The following is a 21,656-nucleotide window of genomic DNA, read 5'->3' on the forward strand; positions in this document are numbered from 1 at the left end:
CCTTCCAAGACTGACCCAGGAAGAAACAGAAAATCTGAACAGACCAATTACCAGCAATGAAACTGAACTGGCAATCAAAAAAACTACCTAACAACAAAACACCTGTACCAGATAACTTCACAGCTGAATTTTATCAAACATCTAAGGAAGAACTAAACCCATCCTCCTTAAAGCTTTCCAGAAAGTAGAAGAGGAGGGAATACTTCCAAACTCATTCTATGAAGCCAACATCACTCTAATACCAAAACCAGATGGGGACACCACAAAAAAGAAAGAAAAGAAAGAAAAGAAAGAAAAGAAAAGAAAAGAAAAGGAAAGGAAGGGAAGGGGAGGGGAGGGGAGGGGAGGGAAACGGAAAGGGAAAGGGAAAGGGAAAGGGAAAGGGAAAGGGAAAGGAAAAGGAAAAGGAAAAGGAAAAGGAAAAGGAAAAGGAAAAGGAAAAGGAAGGAAGGAAGGAAGGAAGAAAGTAAGTTATAGACCAATATCCCTGATGAACATAGATGCAAAAATTCTTAACAAATATTAGCAAACCGAATTCAAAAAGATCATCCATATGGGATTTATTCCAGGGATACAAGGACGGTGCAATATTAAAAAATCCATCATTATACTATCTCACTCTGTTGACATATCACTTGCATAAAAATCCTGTCACTTCACATGTATTACAACTTCTTAAAGGAAGAAACCATGCCTTGTGTCTTTGTATCCACCACAGTATCTATACCTAGAAGACACTCAGATGTATATTTGTCTGCTGGTAGTCAATAAAGATAAGCTAGAAGCTTTTCATTGTCATCTCGAATTAAAATGTGTTAAATTTTCAGGAAAATGTTCAAGTATACAGAAAAGCGAGTGAGTAGCAATGAAATATTATTCAGCCATAAGAAGAAAACAAATCCTACCATTTGCAACAACATGGATGGAGCTAGAGGGTATTATGCTCAGTGAAATAAGCCAGGCGGAAAAAGACAAGTGCCAAATGATTTCACTCATTTATGGAGTATAACAAAGCAAAATTGAAGGGACAAAAGTTCCTAAGAGAATGAAGACAACAAACACTATCTACTTTGCAGCAGCACAGGGCTAGTAAGTTTACTCACAGAAGCAGTGCAGGAGCCCGCAAAGGAAGCACTTGTGTTCAGAATTTGCAGACATGGAAATGGAGCCTAGTTAGGTAACAAATTGAGCAGATGGATAAATCTGGAATTTGAACCCAGGTGTTCAAAGCACATGCTCTTTTATAAATCATTATAAATTTTAGTAGGTAAAATGCTAAAGTCGAAGGTCTCAGTAGAGACACCCCCAAAAGCTATAGTAACAGTGTAAATGGCAATAGTAAGGACATGTTTGCTACCAGTTTTTTCCTGTTCTGCAAAACAACTATTGTAGTCACATTATACTATTTTCAAAACATCTTTCCTTTGAAAAGTAAAAGGAGCTGTGTAGAGGAGGTAATTAAAGTTTCAGGCAGGGACACTGAAAGCAATACAAGCGTTAACAAATAAAAACATTAAGTGCTTAAACGTAAGTCAACTTCTTTTACAAGTAGGTATAGGTATTTTTCTTTAACTACTGCACTGTATTAATGTTCATTAAAATATGTATTGTATGTAGCACTCATAATTCAAGATCAGATCATTGTGCATACTATTTATTTTGGTAAAGGAATATGACTTTTAAAGTCACCTATCCCTGGGGATAAAGTAACCATTTGGCTTCTATAGAAATAAACCCAAGGCACCATCTTTACCTGCAGCATCTGTTTGAAATGAAGGCATAGCCCTTAGAGAAAAATAGTCAGTGATACGGCAACAGAGCTGGTTTCAAACCACAGTTACAGCTATTACATTGCTTCAGTGGGATTTTAAAAGACTGAACTTTCAGGCTTATCATTAATGGAAGGTTTCTTAAATTATTCAACAAAGAAAATTTCCTGTGGCAAACAGCAGTGTCTTGGAAGTTCTGGTTCTAAGACTGTAGGTAGAAAGGACTGCTGCCATTATTCCAGATAAATCATGCCCAGTGGCCCTAACTGAATCTACTGCCATGTAGTCACTTATATAAATTATACAGGTAGATATGAAAAACAACTGAATTCCTGTAGGTATTGAAACTATCCATCTTAAACAGAAAAGCAACATCCTTGTAAAACACAGAAGCCTTATAAAATACAAATAATATTAACCACCCACTGTTTTAAGATTCTTTAAGCTATTCTTCCCCTCCATTAAAGTAAGCAAAACAAACTCGACTTTTAGAAAATGATTCGTGTTGCTTGTCTGTTTTTCTGTTAAATTAAGTTTCTACTTCCAAGTTTTGTATGTAGAGATAAAAATGCAACCAATGACAGTTTCTAGGAGACTCAGCTTTTATTGCTACATGACAATATTTCCAATAATTAGTACTCAGTCTTCATCCACCTGATTAATTTGAAATTATCTAGATAGGGATAATAAATAAGAGCTTATGTAGCAATTAATGGCCTCAAATGCTACACCAATAGTAAATTCTTACTATGTCCTTGACTGTTACATTAAAACCAATTTTCAATACAGATCACAGGGAAATGTGGCTGCACTATAAAGTTATATTGTAACTGGAAACCTCAAACTTTACTTTTGGGTTCTTCAATATTTGGATCATTTCCATAGGATAATCACACTTAAAGGAAATATCTTATTAAGGAGTTTACATCACTTCCTAAAAATCCATCCTTTTGTTGTTTTAGCTGTAATAATTTGACAACTTAGTATAAAAAATATCACCAGGTTACTTTTCAAGGCATAAGTATGCCAATTACAAGTTTAGGGAACTACACTTAATGCTTTAAAATAAACTCCTAGCATGTAAATTCACATTGTATTTTTTCAACAGACTGGAAAAATTTTGAAAATTAAATGTTACATTGAAAGAAAAGGCTAACAATCATTTTAAAGGTTAACCATTCTAAGTCAGGCTTTTAGTCTGTGTAATTGTATTAGTTAAATGCATGATTTAATACATGGTATATCCAACACTGATTAATAACCCAAATTATAGTTGGGTTCTATGTATATGCCTTTTAAATAAAGTCTTACGATGTTTCCTAGTTATACTAAAAATAATCTGTAGGAAAAAAGGATGACAATTATTATTCCTTTTTGGCAAATGGGAATACAGACATACAGAATATAAAAGCGAACTGTTTATGAAATCATACTGGTGAATAGGATTCTGAACTAGAAAAATGCTTTCCTAATTATGCACTCAACTTTTTCCTTAATCTCTTTGCCTCTTTATACCAATTACTTTAAGCAATATAAAGAAATTGGGCAAACTTCAGGTAAAGCTTAGGTTTCTTATAGCAGACCATTTTCCATTATCATCTGGATATAGATGTGCTCTTCAGTGGTAGGACCCAACTTCTAAATTAGAATAGTAGTATTATGGGAAAACTATCCCCTTTCCCCCATTTTGGTAATCACACAATTAGAAAATAATTATTTCTGTTTTTCAACATATTCACTGTATATAAGCTTCATCTCTTTATAACATGTGTTAGATGAACACTGAAAAAGTGGTGGTGGGAGGGAAACAATTCTTGGACATCCATAGCCTCCTTATCTTTAAGTCAAAGACAGCCTATTACAAATGCTGGCCCTGATTTATTAGCTCCACTTGCATATATTCATGAGAATTGTTAGCTTAGTCAAATTATGAAACATGAATACTCTCCCACATAAAAACTGTATACAGAAAATACTAGATACCATGATTAGTCATATAAATTATACAACTTATTTAGAGTTATAATATTATGCCATTTTTTTCCTTTAATGCAAATTCTTCCAAAATAGAAATTCTTGCTTACTGGACACTTGTGCTACAAAATTATATTTATATTCAAGGACTTCAAAACACTTACCCTAGAGCCTGGAAGGAAGGGATTGAAAGTGCCCAGTGCATTGATAAGAACAGTAGTCTGGAGGCAGACTCCCCGATGTAGTGCCCGTTCAGGTACTCAGGCATTGGAGAAGGCATGGTGAGCTAGTGTGAACAGGGATTGAGGTAAATTATCTTATGATGGACAGTTCTAAAATTACCCTTTCTTTCAAAAAGTTGAATGTACACATATCAAATATGAGCCACATTTATTCACCAAAAGGCAAATGCTGAAATAAACCTAGTTACTCAGTTTTATAACTAAAAATAGGATTTAGAATAAATGAGTAGATCAGTTGCTCATAAAGCAATACTTAGACAAGCAGAATCCCATTTAATAAATACCAGCCATGATATTATCTGGTTGTGTTTTTAAATGTTATTTTCTGTCTTGGTCAACAATGTGCCTTCTCCTTTCCTCCCTTTATTAACAACATTATACCACAAATTCAGTTTAAGGAGTAATCCTTTACATTAAATATCTCTTTCATTAGACTATGGGGATAACAAACTCAAATGCTTATAGGGAAAGGTGAGTTGTGAGTGAAGCAGGCCTGCTGGTGCCATATGGGAAGTGCATATTCCCATGTAAAGTGCACAGCTGTGACTTGAATTCAACACAATGAAAAGAGGAATTTGGAATCAGTACTGCCTGCTCTTTCAATTTTTCAAAGAGCAGATTCTGTGTGAGTCTCCCCATTTAATCTACAAATAAAACAAAATGTCTGTGGCTATAATAATTCACAGGTTGTCAGCTTGTACTGCTGATCACCAATAGGTATTTTATTACTTATGTATTTTTTCTTAGATATTTTAAATGTGTGACCACTGTTAAAAATATATATCCTACATTAAAACATTTCTAAAAGCATTTTTCAAAATCTTGTTAAAGGGAACATTTATTGTTATAAATGAAATATAATTTCACCTATAAGAAACATTAACCCACGTTTCCCTCACTAAAGTAAAGAATAATCCACACTACACAGTACCTTGTAGGTATTAAAATTATTGGGATAAACTGAGATCTAACTGAGATGTAACAGTATAGAGAAAACATCTCATAGGTATCTAAGTGGAAAAAAATGCAAAATAATATATAGATGACTCAGTTTATGTTAAAGGGGAAGAGAGAGAGAGAAAGAGAATGTTTATGCATATATATAAATAAAGGACATAGTCCTTTCAGACAGAGCCACAGTTAGCAGTGGTAGGCTACCTCTGGGGTGGGCTATTATTACGTGTTTTTCCTGGGGAATGGGTATATATAACTTTCACCAGATTCTCTAATGTGTCTATGATGCCAAACAGATCAAAAGATTTTCATCAAAATGATATAAAAGTTCTCTAGAAATGTTAGATAAAAATGTAAAAAAATTAACTGCCTTTGTCCAGTATTAGCCACAAATGGTTTATCTATTTATAAATGGTGGGCAGTAATATAACAATAGGGGCAATTAACAGTTGAAATTCCACATATGAGAAGATAATTTTTTTAAATGTTGGGAAATGCTTACTGGAGCAGTAAATTAAAATACTGTTATTTAAGACAGTGCACAGAATTGTGGTAAGCAGATATCGAACATCTTTAATGTATTTACTAGGATGCAACTGTTTCTATACAATAAGTATAAAACAAGTTGGGGACTACCATACCTTTTTCAGAATTGCCTAGGGTGAACAGAGAAAAAAAAGCCCGAAAAATTTGGGGAATTACCAGATTACTAGTTTTTGGGGGGAGGAATAAGATGCAAAGCAACAAAGAATACTCTTTGCTAAATAGTTTAAAATTGCTTTTAAACAAATAAAATACTTATGATGTGTAAAAATTGGATATAAGGGATAAAAGTTACAGAATGTTGAGAACTTTCTGTTGCTTTAATCATAAAATAGCAATTGTTTGCAATATATAGGAACTCACTATTTAAAAGACTTATTTTGTAATGAGAGGAAATGTCTAGTAATTTATCTGTTTTACATATTTAATTTTCTTTAAGATACACCTCCAGCATTACGAATTAGAAAGCAAATGCTGGCTGAAGAAACAAGAATTTATTTAGCAAGTCTTTTAGATTACAAAGACAAAGATTTTTTCCTTTGTATAGAGAGGTTAAAGTTTCTACTACAAAGGTTTTAAAGCTTCTCCAAAATGTCTGTGGACTTTTTATAAATTGAATTATACACATTTTTCAAATTATACACACATAATATAGTGAAATAATTTTTTAGAAGAGTGTTGGCATGAACTAAACTTCGATATTTTAGAAGTTATTACTTGTCTATGATTACCTTTCCAGCTGTTTCTATATGTAATACTGATAATAGGCTGGATGATAAAGCTTTTAAAAAATCATTTGACTTGAGGCAGGACATCTGGATTCTACTCCCAACTTGTCATTAATTAGTGGTGACACTCTGGCTTACATATTATAATTCAGCAATCATTTACTGAAACTTCACTGTGAGCCACTAAGCTAAGTGCTGCAGTCTTAATAAAAGAATCAAGTGAAAACTGAATGAGATATAGAAAGGGCTAAGAAAGGGACTGGGACATCTGAGAAATGATGGACAACTGGATCAGAATGTGGAAGGTCCTAAAAGGTCACGGACTTTATCTCAAATGGGCAGTGGCAAAGTTACTGAAGGCTTTTAGGTAGCAGAGTAACTAACTGGATTGATTTTTAATAAGTATCACTCTGTTGCCAGTGCATATAACAAAATGGAGAGGAGAGACTGGAAGCAAAGATATTGCTGCTAACGGTTGAAGTAAGAAATTTTAAAGGCCTAAAATAGAGTGAGGAAAGTGAAGAGGTAGGGAGAAATTCAAACAATAGAATGGTTTGGATCCAGTTAGGAAATGGAGGGGAGTGAGGCATGGGGACAATGACAATGACTGCCAAACGTCCAACATGGTGACTAGAAGGACTGTGATGCTAATGGTGAGGTAATACCTCAGCAGCTTTGGAAGACAACAGTTTTGGAAATCACCTACTTCTGTCTCATACATTTATTTCTAAATGGAAACATTACTCCCCTTGATTATTTGTACAAGGAAATTGTTTAAGACTCAAGTGGATGAAGTTTATGAAATCACAACAAAAACTCTTAAGTTTAATAAAAATGTTAAATAGTCTATTGTCTGATTTTTCAGTATCAAAAAGTGCATTAGACCATTTCTTCCTACTGTCTAGAAAGCTTTGAACATGACATTGAAAACCACCAAATTTCTTTTCTCTCTCAAATGACACAAAAACCCAAACCTTGACAGACTGTGGTAAAACTCAAATGAAAGAATGTACACAAAATCATGCAGCGAACTACACCATCATAAATATATAAGAAAGGAACAAAATGTTTTTTTTTAGCTCAGCAATTAAGAGAGAATTGAGTTTTTGTATATAGATGTCAGGTCTTCAAATTCATTACCCTAAAACCTGAATGGGAGAATTAACCACGAAGGTACTGGGCTGGGAAGTCACTGAAAAGTAAAACTCTTGATTTCACAGTCTGTAAATAAGAATGAAAGAAGAAGCTGTCTTTTTCAGGAGAGCAAGAAACTTTATAGTGTTGATTCTGAAGATACCCAGAGCATAGCAGGTCAAAGATGGGATGGAAAAAAGCTAATTCCAGAAAGACAAAAAACAAAGTGGTAATTTGCCTAATTAAACTGTTCAAAACAAGTATTTGCAGAATCAAAAATTCTGAAGACCAACATCAACAATAAAAAAGGATGAACTACTTCCAATTCTTTCTTGCAATGGGTCCTCTTTCTATATGTCTTAAACCTTTCCTTTTCATTTAAATGCAAAGGCAGAAAATAAAACTAAGACAACAAAAGAATGTTTTTATTTTGAATAAGAAATAAAGAGCAACGGGAAAAATCAGATTTGCTTTGCTCCACTCTTGTCCATAGCTCCTACTACATTATTTTTAAGGGTGGCGCTGATTATTGCCATTAGCATTTCTTATAGTCCTCACAAAAATTTTTCTTGTACAGTGCAAACAAAACATTTATAATTTTTTCCACATGTTACCTTTGGTAAAATTTTATATGAAGATTTGCTTTAGTTGATATGTTTTATTGACTGTATCAAATTATAGCAATCATTAAGTCACTGTGAGTTTTCTCTGTGCCTATTTCTACTGTCAAATTTTGCAGATGCAAATGTTTTCAGTGTAGTTTTAGCTAGTGTTAGATGTTTTGTATGTTCATAATTTTACCAGTAACACACATATCTTTTGTTAACTGTGCATGCCAATGAAAACTTACAATCTATAGTAAGGTTATAAGGAACTACTCTCAGGTATTCTAGGACTGCTGTGTATTGCTAACTGAAATCTTCTCTGTACTTTTGAGACAGGGACTGTGGGTGTAGTCAGAGTAGGGTGAGGGCCTCTGGAAAATGCAAGGCAGGATATTTACAGTCAGAGCAATGTAACAATGTGCAAAGAAGTCCCTACTGAAACTCTGTTAAGCATTATGCAAAGTCAAGGTCACACTAATTCTCTAGGGTAAAGGTACCAGACTAGAAATATAAACATATTCAGCAAGATCAGTTAAAGCTCAAAAGGCCAGGAGCCACTTGGCCTGGAATGTTTGAGTCTTCCACAAATAAAGAAGGGTATCTCAGCATAACCTGTGACTTTACTGTAAACAGCCCTAGCAAACAGACAACAACCCAGCCCACCTTGGGGTCAGGGCAAGTGGTACAGGTCTACACCCCTAGCTCTTTACCCACATTCCTGAAAATCCTCAACCTTCTATAAATCCCCTAAACAATCTACCATCACGGGCTCTCTTGTCCACCAGGAGCTCTGTCCTCTCACTTTATTTCTAAATAAAGGCCTCTACCTTGGCTCTCCTACCTTGGGTGTTTGCTAAGTTCCCTCTTTGACTCCACAAACAAGAACCGCAGCATCACTTTCAACCACTTTGCATACAATTTGCTAACAGTACTCATAGTTGGCAGACCAAAGACACAGAGTGGTTACTATTGGAGGGGTCAAAGCATCAGGGTCTTAATGCAGGGCCTAAGTGGTCAGCATAGCCACAGCTGTGGTCTGAACATTATCTGAATGACAAATCAAATGCTAGGAAGTTTTCTAATATTCCACATGTATTGTTTCTACCATAAATTAATGTATTTAGGGGAGCCAAAAATAAATTACAAATGCACTTTTTCCAAAATGGTTAAAGTGAAAAAAGTTAAAAACCGAAGGTTAAAATATATTAAATAATTTTTACCTTCTTAAAATAATGTTGAAGGCTAGCTAAATGGGACAATGCAATAATAAATGGAGTTCTTTGTAGTTACTATAATACGAGCCAAGTGTTTGGGTCTTAGATACTGAGTTACGCCAAAGTAGTAGTAGCTAAGCTTTGAACAAAATCAGTGCATTCAACGTATCATGAATGTTAATACTTTGTGTTAAGAAAACAAAGCAAAAAAACTATTCTAAATGTTCCAATTTTTATAGACTTAAACTCATTAATTGATATTATAACTATGATTTATAAATAGGATGCTTTACTGAGCCATTATTTTATATAGCCAGATGTATGTTTTAGCTGCTGTTTTGAATTCTATCAGGGATACTTCTGACTTTAAAAGCACAACAAATACACTGTGATTTGAAAGGAAGATTAAATCAAAATGGTAACACAACATAAAAATTATAAGTAATATATATGGAAATACCCTGAAAGCTACGTGTGAATCGCTGAGAAGTGGCCCTTCTTTTTCGATGTAATTTATGCTTGGGTCTCCAGCAATTAGGTGTATGCTTCCTTCCATGCCCTCTACTGAGCTCTGACAGGCTGTGCTCTCTCCAGGATTCAATGCTTTTGCAAGAGTGTCAAATGCCCTATAAGGAGACATCAGAAGCTGTGAGCTTGGCCAATCTCCACAATAAAATGAAAACTCTACATAAAATCCTGGAATTAAGGTTTAGGCTTAAAAAATTTTCTTAGGAAATAGAACTGAGGTGTATCACTGAGCACTCTATTTCAGTGATATCTATCACTCTCCAAAAGCAATAAATTAAACCTCTTATGTATAGCATGAAAAATCGTATTATTGTATTAATGTATTTTAAGAGGGAACTACGGTCTTTAAAAAAACTATGTAATTAAGGGGAAGAAAAATCCTTATACTTTGGGGTATGAAAATATGTTTTTACAAGTTATATATTCAATACTACAAGATATCAGCCTGTTTATTTTACATACAGAAGTTATTAAGAAAGAACAAAGGACAAGAACTTATGTTGACTTCACTGTATTCTACACAGCACAAAGTTTTAATTTTATTTAAAAATTCAGAGAGTATTTTTAAACTTGTGGTAACATAGCTAGATCTAAACTGAAAGAATTTGAGATTAAGATGGCAAATAATTAACTGTTAGCAAATAATCATTTGAAACGGTTCTCCATATTTTTCAATGAGATGACTTCTAGACTGCAATCTCACGTTCAACAAAGTACTTACTGAGACTCTTAAATGCAGTTTCTTCTTCAACACTTTAGATAATAAACAGAGTGGAAAAAGAAATCTGGTTTCTATATCATAAGTATTAATACTGAGAGAATGAAAAAGAAGTCTGATAAGAGTTTTCTAAGTGTAACTTTAAATTATAGTTAATTCAGCTAAGTCTTTTAAATCTATTTACATCATTAGAAGCTGATGGGGAAAATGACCATGACTGCCTAATAAGACAAAAGTTTAACTCTAAATACACAGAAGATAAAATATGACAACTACAGTATCTGAACTGCCAGACCCAAATTATCATCTTTAATGGGAAAAAAAAATCCTGAGTTTTACAACATTTCTAATCTTAGAATATTCATTAATTGCTCATTATTTAAAACGTAAACTGCTGGTTAACATTCTACACTGACTGCAGTTTTTACAGTTAAAACTTACTAGGCCTTAAATTTTCTAAGTCTAACAGAAACACTTGTCTGAAATTTTTGTAGTGTTCAACATAAAAACATTTTAAGAAATACTAAAGGACACATAAGCAAAAGGACACTTAAAATGAAAACAGACCTCACCTCGAAACATCACCGTTGGTCTGCATTTCTTGGTGAAATTCACACAAAGAGGTATCACCATTGCTTAAGCTTTCAATCATAGGCATTTCATTACTATTTTGAGAATGACCTTTAGTTTTTCCAAAATTTGCTAATGATGTAACCACACTGGCCAAGGTACTTAAATCTCCCTGACAGGATTCAACCTTAAAAAAAAAAGTATTAAAATTTGTATTAATATCAGTATTAAATTATTAAAATCAAATTGCGTTCAGTCAACTTTAAAATCTGAAATATCTAATTCTAGATTACAAAATGCTAAAAGAAAAGTACTCTAATTAAGATTATGAAACCTTTATTAAAGTAAAATCAAAGAGCTCTGAGCTTTTCAAAACTTCTTGAGGAAAATAAAAGTTTAAAAACATCAGGTACATTTCCTAGGGAATGTTTATACAAAAGTTACAATAAACCAAAAAGTGTACTTGATAGCTGCATCTATCCACATCACAGCTGCTTCCTCTGTAAAAAGATATTAGATTATCTTTCAAGTTCCTTCTAACATTACAATTCTGATATTGTTATAACATCACTCAATATACAAAGGTGTATAGAATGTAATACAATTATTAGTGAAAAGAGGGAAAAAAGGTAAATGTATTATTGAACACACTTCCTAAGATGCCAAAATTTACTAGTTACTGTGTTTAAATACCAGGCACTGTGTAGTTGAAAAATCTCTACATATTTTTGGGCTTTTGTTGCATTTTGAAAATGTTGCACATTTTCCCATTTGTTTTTAGCTTTTATTTTTGTTAATGCTGTGTATGTATTACGATGCACTGATTAGCGGTAATTATTTTTATAGAAAGAACTCTCTCCCCTTAATTCTTTGATTACCCAGAAATATAACTTGTAACAACAAGGCAGGTATGTGCTTGGCTTTTCTTCCTTTTATTTTGCAATTTTCAGAGCAATGAATCAATGTTCTAGCAATCTCTAATGGTAACAGGTTTTTAGTATCAGTTTAAAGGTATAGATTTTTACATATTTGATGTGTTTAATTCATTAGTCATTCTTTTTTAAATGCTCAAATTATTTCATCCTAATCTTATGAGTCCCTTTAGTTTGCTTTGTCTGGCCTATTGACAGGATCCTTTAATAATATAGTTCATTCTTCCTTTATTTTGTTTTTAGTGTTCTTAATCCTAAGAGAATACATGTTTTCTTGATGTTTCGTTTGTTCTACCAATTCTTTAGCTTAAGTGAAATTGATTTTGGTGCTTATGTAGAATGAAACAATTTCTGTGCTCCCCAAATTAATGAATGATCTCAGAATCCTTTACCGAGTAACCAACCAGTTAATGAGTTCTTACATGATTACTACTTACATATTTCCACCTTACAACAACCCTGTGAAACAAGAATCATCATCCCTTTATCACAAACAGGAAGAATTAATTATCTATCATGATCCAGCAGTAAATAGTGGAGGCAGGATTGGAAAGTCAGGTCTGATGGGAAGGTTCATGCCCCTAACCACTACTCCAGGCTTCTTTTATATATACGAGTAAAAGGAGTTAACATTTTTAGATGTTTTAATTTTCAACTAAAACTTAAACACTTATATTTTTCCACTTCATAACATATCTAGCTAACAGGGTTTTTAAGTTTTTGCCACTGAAGATGCTTTTAGGCAATGCAGAAAGACCTCATCATGTGACTTGACAGTTTTAGGACCATTTGTCAGAAACTTTATAAGGTTATTATTACAATTTCATACAAAGGCACACAGAAAAGCAGAGTGTTTGGGAAATTAGTAATTTCTCAACAAAACTTAGTTCTATTCCTTTCCTGAAGGAGTTAATATGTCAATGAAATTATAACTGCCATTAGAAGTTTGAATTACATAGACAGACTAAATGAATCTTGTAATTCCAAAATAAGTAATAAAAGACCAAAACTCCTCACTTAATGACAACATGCTAAAGCCAGCCTGTAGGGTAGACACTCTTATTATCTCTATTTTACAGATGAGAAAGGTAACTGAGGCACTAGAGGTCAAATGACTTGCCTAAGGTTATGTACATAGTAAGTGGCAGATGAAATGTGATTCCAGAGCTCAGGTATTAAAGACTGCCCTGAAGTGTCAAGCAACGAGTACATAACTAATGTGGCAACAGGATGAATAATCTTATAGGTTATATAAAGCCCAATTATATTACAGGCTGAAGGAAATACTAGTCACAGGCTACCTAAAATTTGTTTTCAGACATGAGTCTTCAGGAGAAATGTTTGCTTTTTGTTCTCATACATGGTTACAGAACACTACAGAAACTCTGCATGCTCAATCTAAATAAACAAATCTTTTTTCCTTTAGCCCACTGCTCAATAAACATCTGCTCCAAATCTCTAAGAGAACCCAGGTGACTTGGATACCTCAGAGATCCTGCAATCCTATTCCTATTCTTGACTGAAGTCAATGTTTTGGGTAAGTGAGCTAGGAATTTCTATTCACCTGAAATATTTTAAGTGTTTTGGCACTATTAAAATCTGCTGGGGAACATAAAAGGAATGTTAAGAATTTTGCAATTACTCAAATTCCTATTTGAGGTGAGGGCTTATTTCAAGATGAAAGAAACATGGAAGACTTTGAAATGTTTGTCACTTTCATGCTGAAGCTGTAACTGTACTAGTGCATCAGTAGAAATGAGTATTTCTGTGGCCTGGCCTATGTCACAAATCTAAACCTAAGTCAGTCTGCACTTAAGAGGAAATAATTGTCAAGGAACCTACTATACACCAATCATAATCCTCCAAAACTCAGTACCCTACAAAACAAGACTGACGAGACTACAAGGAAATCGCTGACCTCCTAGCCAATCGTGCCATTTCCACAATGTGGCTTCTAATGCTCTATAAAAGTTGCTTTTGCTCAAAGTCCCTCAGGAAGAGTGTCCCACTGCTTGTAAGGCACTGCACTCCCCCAAATCCATGGACTGTTTCCCCTTGAATAAAGGACGTCAAACTCATTACTAGGTTGTTTTAGTTTTGTTATTTGACACTACCACACAGTTAATAATTTATGTTAAAAAAAAAAAAGCAACTTGTAATTGACCAGATTGATACAGGAGATAAAAAAGGAAAAAATATTAAGAGCTTAAAAAAATTTGAATTTTAAATTAAATGCAGTAAACACACCTTATCTGGTGTCATCAGCACAGCTGACTCAGTTTTTATTCCAGACTGATGAATATTCACAAACATTCCAGAATCTAATAGTCCTGCTGACCTATGAACAAATAAGTAGACATTTTAGCCTTAGTTTCATTGGGAAGAAAAATAAATGACCAGCTACTTAATATATGTTTTGTTTGTTTTTATTATACCTTGCAATTTCACTATCTGTTACAAAAGTTGGAGTTGCAGTTAATGGACTTCGAAGGTCTTTGCGGATGTAGATTTTTTCAGTTGAAGCGGCACAATTGGAAGATTTTTCTCGTGACACTTCAATGGGTTTTCTTTCACACTGAACAGCTACAAAAATGCATTAAACTATTATATCACAAGGCAGAATTTATAGGCAATTGTAAATGTAAACTCCACGTCAGCAATGCTGCAAATGGAAGACATGGCTGCCATAACCGATTCGAAAGATAACCATTAGTCTTTAGAAATTATCTGCAAGTTCAACAAAGTTGCTTCAGAACAGTAAAATAGGCCAATTTGCATCTCATTGTTTTCTCTCTCCCTGTCTCAGCTGTGGTAGAAATGCAGAGGAACTCTTATTTTTTAGTTACTGTCAAGAAGGAAAAACTGAAGTTAGGGGTTCCTTACCTATCTGTGTGACAGTTTCAAAAATTGAAATAACATTTAACCAATTGGAAATAATACTAATAGAAAGTCATAAAAAGAACAAAGTCAGAGGTTTTTTAAGTTAAGGGCAGGGAGGTTTTGAGAAGTAATTCAAATTTACAAAATGCAGGTAATATACTTTACTTACAGAAATTTTATTTCATGATAATTAGTATAGGAGATAGGATAGTATAGTTGTTCAATGTGCATTTTCTGAGGAAAAAACAAAACAAAACAACTGCCAAGATTCAAATCCAAGTTCTACCTACCACTTTTGTTGTGTGACCTTGGGCCAAGTTACTAAACCTCTGCTTACTCAAATGCAAAATGGACAAAAGCAGTTACCTTCTATACAGAATTTTGCTATGAAAATACATAAATTAATTTGTATGCTATACAGTTTGGCATAGTGACAGTTCCAATAATTATTAGCTATTGTCATTATCTTATAATTCATCTTAGTAATTTAATCAAAAACTAAACTGGTATCTAGTTAGTTGTGGTTTTTTTTTTTAAACCAGGTTCAAACTACAAATACATGCATGGCATATACGCACTTAATAAATATTTGCTGAATGAATAAAAAATACATATGTATTTATAAACTTATAGTTGGAAAACTATAAATTAAAAAGCATATATTTGATATGTTTTAATGTGTTAATTCTAACATATTTCTAGAGTTTGCCTAAATTCCTAAAAGTATTTTCTCCTTTAAAGCTAATACATACAGTCTTGTTTCATTCCAAACGCAATACATCTCTGTAACCGGCAGTATTGACAGCGGTTTCGATGATGTTTATTGATAATACAGTCCTTTGATCCTCGACATGAATAAACTAAATTTTTTCGGATGCTTCTTTTAAAAAATCCTTTGCAGCCTTCACAAGTTACTGCTCCATAATGACGCCCTAGAGACAAAATGTTTAGGAAAACAAAAGTCATATATTTCAGAATAGAAATGAAGTAAGCCCACTTCTTCCTTTATAAAACAATATATGAGATAAAACAGATTTCTGAGTTTACAACATGAAAAAGATTTTTAGGAGTTAGTGAACAGAGAATGAAACAACCATATTCTCTGAAAAAATATACTGAACAATATGACTTTTTAAATTTTGTACAGTAACCTTAAGCAACAGCATGGAAAATTTGGGGAAGAGAAGAAATAAAATAACCCATAATCCCATGATTTAACATAAAAACTGTTTTCACTTCTGAGATCATTTACAAATTATAGTTGTTACATACTGCATAAAGATATTTTATGCTGAAAACTGCTCCAAAAAAAGGAAATGTCAGTATTTGGGCTATAATAACCCCTCCTCATTGTGGGTGCTATTTTTTAAATTTCTGGGGAAATCTGTTACATTTGAACCTACCAATTCACAAACCATTTCTTAGGCACAACATCTATCAACAACTTAAACATACTCTAGGAAAAGCACTATTGGAGGTTTTTGTAACGTAGCTATCGGAAAGACTAAAAGATTAAAGAAAACAAATTGGGGCCTTAAACTATATTCCACTAGCATTTTGTGAATATATATGAGTGATCATGGGTGTGTTTTTCTGGCATGAAGTAACAATGGCCAGAATTAAAATGGTACTAGTAATAGTACCCTGACTACTAGTAATAGGCTTGGAGAAATGCCTGCTCAGTGATGCAAAGCATTAAATAAAGGGTACCCAGAGCTTTTTCCATCTCAGTAATTCAAGTTACTCAGTATCTCTGGAATGAGAACAGGGCTCAAGAGATAGGTTAACAGCTTAATATTATGTATTATTAAGGATCACAACTAATTTTTAAGCAAGTCCTTTGAAAAAAATGGTTTCACATTCAAAAAAATTTCCACATGTTCAGTTTACTTTAAAACATGTAACTGTCTTTCATAGTTCTTTGAAATATGCATTTTCTGTCATTGCAAGACCACAGTAAACTGCAGTGAAGTAAACTGTTAGGTGAGTAAAAAGTTTTGGGGAAAAATCAGTTTAATTTCATAGGCTACATTTATAAATCATAAAAATGACATGCTCCTTTATTTTTCTTTTTACTTGCAATAGAAGAAACATGGTAGTATGGTAGTTATTTAAACAAGACAACAAATACAAAAGATTACTTTTTAATGTTACCTGATGCTTTGTCTCCACATACTACGCAAAGATCAAAAAACTTATTTGGTCCTTGGTCTGCTGAAGAATTATCTGTTAAGAGCTAAAGAAACCCGCCCCATGCCAAAAAAAAAAGAAACAAAAAGAAAAAGAAACACAGTAATTTGTTGTTATTCAATAATGCTCTCATGTAAAAAATGAAATTTGAACACTTTTACTTTCAGCTTTTTTATAAGTTACTGTGAAACTTTGAACTCTATCATTATGCATACATTAAACTCTTCTTTATGTCTAGGTAAAACTTTCAATGTTATAAAAGTAAAGACAGGAATAAAACCTTTCTAATTTGTTTCATAACAGTTTCACTAAAACAAAATAGATTGTTAAACACACAAATACATGGGTATTTCTGAAAGCATCTCACCCATTAGGTACTTTTTATTCATATGGAACATGTCAAATTATTGTGACAGTTACCAGCCGCATCATGACATTTGTCTTTGAATAGCTCAGAACCACCTTTCCACATGGAATGACATGACTAAAATAAGCTCTAACAGCCTAAAAAGATAACTGAATTTTTTAAATAGAAAAGGAGTAAAGAAAAAAAATTACTGATGTATTTACTTACAGTTATGGAAAAGTATGACTGATATGCAATGGCATGAACTTTTCATTAGAAAGTTGTCTCAGATTTGGGTTAGGTTGAAAGCATGGACTCCGGAATCTGATAAATGGTAGCAAGTAACTGAACTAGATGGGACAGGCCTGAGGCAAACTACTAAGCCTCTTTAAATTATACGAAGAGCTCATCACTAGGTGCAGCTAATCCAATGCTGGCAAAGAAATACTAGTTTCTTCTTTTAGGTTTATCCTTCAACCTTTTTGCCATTTTTTTAAATCTTCTGAAACATGAACAAAGTAATTCAATCCCAAAACTAGATAATGGCATTTAGTAAACATCTTCCCCCTGCTTTAAAACAATCCACAAAGTAATCTTTTACTTTAACTCTTTTTCTTCTCTTAGAGATATGAATGCCTTCAGGAGTAATTCTGATTCTAAAAACTTTAAACAATCCTTAAAATAGGTTTCCCTTACTGTGATATGGTGGCATCATTTCTTCTTATATCACCACAATAATCAGTCTTCAATAAAACTTAAAAATTCTGATATTAGGTTAAAGCATCTATGACAAGTATCACTATTCCTTAATAGCATACCTATTGCAAATGGTACTAATCTTTTATCTGCTATTATTCCTAAGGGTAGAAGAGAAATTGAGAGGTTAAGGGACTTGCCCACATTTCACCTTAGGTCAACAGACCAGAAATCAAATCTTCTTATCCAGGAGAATTCCATCCTACATCTATTTATTTTATTGAACTTAGTTATATTCCGTAAAGTAGCCAAGATACCAATATTAACTTTATTTTAAAATAAAGCATAACTTTATAGTAGAGAAATCTGACACACACTACTTCAGTAGGTGGTTATGGTCAACATTACCAGTTATAAAACATACTGATAATAAGTACGCTTGATATGATACGATGAAAATGGCACTGAACCTCTGTGATCCTCCTCCCCAAACCTACAACCCCAAGTTGAACCATGAGGAAAACATTAGCCAAAGTCCCATAATGGGACAACCTAGAATATACCTGATGAGTACACCTCAAAACTGTCAAGGTCAACAAATACAAGGAAAGTCTGAGAAACTGTCACAGCTTAAGATGAGTCTAAGAAGACAGGACAACTAAATATGGCATCTTGGAACCAAGAAAGGATATTGGATTAGGTAAAAATTGGGGAAATCCAAAAATACTTATGGATTTTATTAATAATGTATCAATATTAACTGTAACAAATATATCAGACTAGTGTAAAATCTTAATAGGAAGAACTGTGTTATGTGAGAAGTTGGGAAATCATATGGGAACTGTACTAATGGCTCAATTATTTCTGTAAATGTAAAATGGATCTAAAAAAATCAAGTCTATTAAAAAATAGATATGTGTTACATTTTTAGTGATTTGTCTTGATCAAATAAATTTCTTATAAATCTTACCCATTTATTACTTTAAGCAGTTTCTTAAATAATATAAATAATGTAACTGGAGAAATAATATAATCTACTAGGATATATAGGCAAAATTTTATACTTTATGGATTAGGAGTTTTTCAATCCTGAAAAGAATTTTCCTTCATCAGTTTTTCATCACAAAATATAGATTACAATTTTAAGCAGGCACTCCTTCCAGAAGTCTCTGAAGGTAAGCTTAAGACTTTGTTGGATTTGTATTCAATCATAGCAAGCTGCAGTAAAAATACCTAACCATAAGCAGGTGTTATATAAACGGCTTAACTGGCTCTTTGAAAAATAATATATAACTAGTGAAATTAAAATGACGGAAAGCTAATCTACACTACTGGGTTCCAGTGTTAAAGCAGATCATGGGGTAAACTGCTTGCTTCATCGATGACAATGTAACTGACAACAGAGGAAGCAAAGTGAAAGCTGGGATCTGTAACACTGACTTCTTGACTTGGCAGCTTCTTGTTCAAGGCCCAGGCAGCTTGGTCCTGGAGCTACAGCTAGAGAAAACATTCCTGATTTGGCAGTTTCCTAACTGTGCAGAAGCAGCAGGTCACTTAGAAGTCAGGTCTGCAGTGCGCTCCACTAGTTATTCTTGGAAACCTGACCTAGACCTGTTTCTTCAGCCTTCTCAATAGTTCTTTAAGCTATTTCCTTTATTAAATCCCTTCCTGGTCAAACTAGTCAGAGTGGATCTTACTGCAACTAAGAACTCTCCAAACTACATGTGCATTAGGAAAGGCATAGTGACACATAGGAGAGGGCAGTCTTCGTAGGTAACATGCACTGCAAAGAATTTTATACAAGATTTTTCCTACAGAATACAGGACAAAAGTCTTAATGTCAGAACTTCTATTTATGATATGCATTTTAACTTTTTCAAGTGCAAGATGAAAAGACACTTTACAGTTATTTACCTGGAGGTGTTGTGCAGACAGATCGGGAGTTGTAAAAAATAACTGGTTAACACCTGCTGCATCTGGAGTTGTGAGGAAAACTTTCCCTGGAGTGGAATCTTGCCTGGCCAGGATGACTTTGCTTGGAGTAGAGCCATCATGATTTGTCAGGATGAACTGCTTGCCTTGTGTATTATGATCAAGTGCTGCCACGATCTGGATTTTCTGGCCAGTTTGCTGCTCTGTAACAAGCTAACACAATCATGTTAAATTAGTAATCATCAATTAAACTCAAATCTTTTTTTTCTCTAAGGACACAATTTTCTCATATCTTTAGACAAAGCTAGAAAAGCATACCATCATATATACTCCATACAAATCTTTTAAACCAGCAATTCTACTTCTATGAAAGCCTAATCTACAGAAATAACAACTGTGCAATAAAGCTACAATAGTAAGAACATGTGGACCTCACTAGTTTGATTCCTTCTTTCCCTTTCCCTCCCACCTTCCATTTAGACAAATATACATTGGGTGTATTCTACTTGCCAAACACTGAGCCCTAGAACACCATAAACAAAACAAAACTTTTTTTCTCATAAACCTTTTATTTTAATGAGGAAAGGCAGATTAAAAACAAGTCTGACAGCTACATGCAAGAGAATGAAACTGGATTATTGTCTAACCCTATACACAAAAGTAAACTCAAAATGGATCAAAGACCTGAATGTAAGTCATGAAACCATAAAACTCTTAGAAGAAAACATAAGCAAAAATCTCTTGAATATAAACATGAGCAACTTTTTCCTGAACGCATCTCCTTGGGCAAGGGAAACAAAGGCAAAAATGAAAACATGAGACTACATCATGCTAAAAAGCTTCTGTACAGCAAAGGATACCATCAGCAGAACAAAAAGGCATCCTACAGTATGGGAGAATATATTTGTAAATTACATGCCCGACAAGGGGTTAACATCCAAAATATATAAAGAACTCAGATGCCTCAACATCCAAAAAGCAAATAACCCTATTAAAAAATGGGCGAGGATATGAACAGACACTTCTCCAAAAAAAAAACTCAGATGGCTAACAGGCACAAGAAAAGATGCTCCACATCACTAATTATCAGGGAAATGCAAATTAAAACCACAATGAGATATCACCTCACACCAGTTAGGATGGCCAACACAGAAAAGACTAAGAACAACTAATGCTGGCGAGGATGCAGAGAAAGGGGAACCCTCTTACACTGCTGGTGGCAATGTAAACTAGTTCAACCATTGTGGAAAGCAGTATGGAGGTTCCTCAAAAAACTAAAAATAGAAATAGCCTTAGGGAATTCCATTCCTAGGAATTTACCCTAAGAATGTAGGATCCCAGTTTCAAAAAGACCTATGTACCCCTATGTTTATCACAGCACTACTTACAATAGCCAAGAAGTGGAAGCAACCTAAGTGTTCATCAGTAGATGAATGGCTAAAGAAGATGTGGTACATATACACAATGGAATATTCTTCAGCCATAAGAAAACAAATCCTACCATTTGCAACAACATGGATGGAGCTAGAGGGTATTATGCTCAGTGAAATAAGCCAGGCGGAGAAAGACAAATGCCAATGATTTCACTCACCTGTGAAGCATAAGTACAAAGCAAAAACTGAAGGAAAAAAACAGCAGCAGACTCACAGAACCCAAGAATGGACTAACAATTACTAAAGGGAAAGGGACTGGGAGGGTGGG

The 21,656-nt window shown here is 33.8% G+C and overlaps 1 protein-coding gene across 4 annotated transcripts in view; it reads right to left on the reverse strand.

The window, feature by feature from the left end:
• NR2C1 (nuclear receptor subfamily 2 group C member 1) overlaps positions 1-21,656 on the reverse strand; it is a 45,880-nt gene that overhangs the window by 11,559 nt on the left and 12,665 nt on the right. For all 4 annotated transcript variants that reach the window (XR_005062583.2, XM_037023054.2, XM_037023056.2 and 1 more), the window contains 8 exons: positions 19,938-20,168; positions 16,946-17,027; positions 15,544-15,723; positions 14,347-14,494; positions 14,159-14,249; positions 10,982-11,166; positions 9,624-9,789; positions 3,908-4,029 (listed from right to left, as the gene is read on the reverse strand). Coding sequence is in view for 3 of the 4 variants with exons in the window: in XM_037023054.2 (XP_036878949.2) it covers positions 3,908-4,029; positions 9,624-9,789; positions 10,982-11,166; positions 14,159-14,249; positions 14,347-14,494; positions 15,544-15,723; positions 16,946-17,027; positions 19,938-20,168 (1,205 nt within the window). In the remaining variant the exon portion in view is untranslated. The remainder of the gene's footprint in view (positions 1-3,907; positions 4,030-9,623; positions 9,790-10,981; positions 11,167-14,158; positions 14,250-14,346; positions 14,495-15,543; positions 15,724-16,945; positions 17,028-19,937; positions 20,169-21,656) is intronic.

Source organism: Manis javanica, chromosome 10 (genome assembly GCF_040802235.1).
Source record: "Manis javanica isolate MJ-LG chromosome 10, MJ_LKY, whole genome shotgun sequence".
Lineage (NCBI taxonomy): Eukaryota > Metazoa > Chordata > Mammalia > Pholidota > Manidae > Manis > Manis javanica.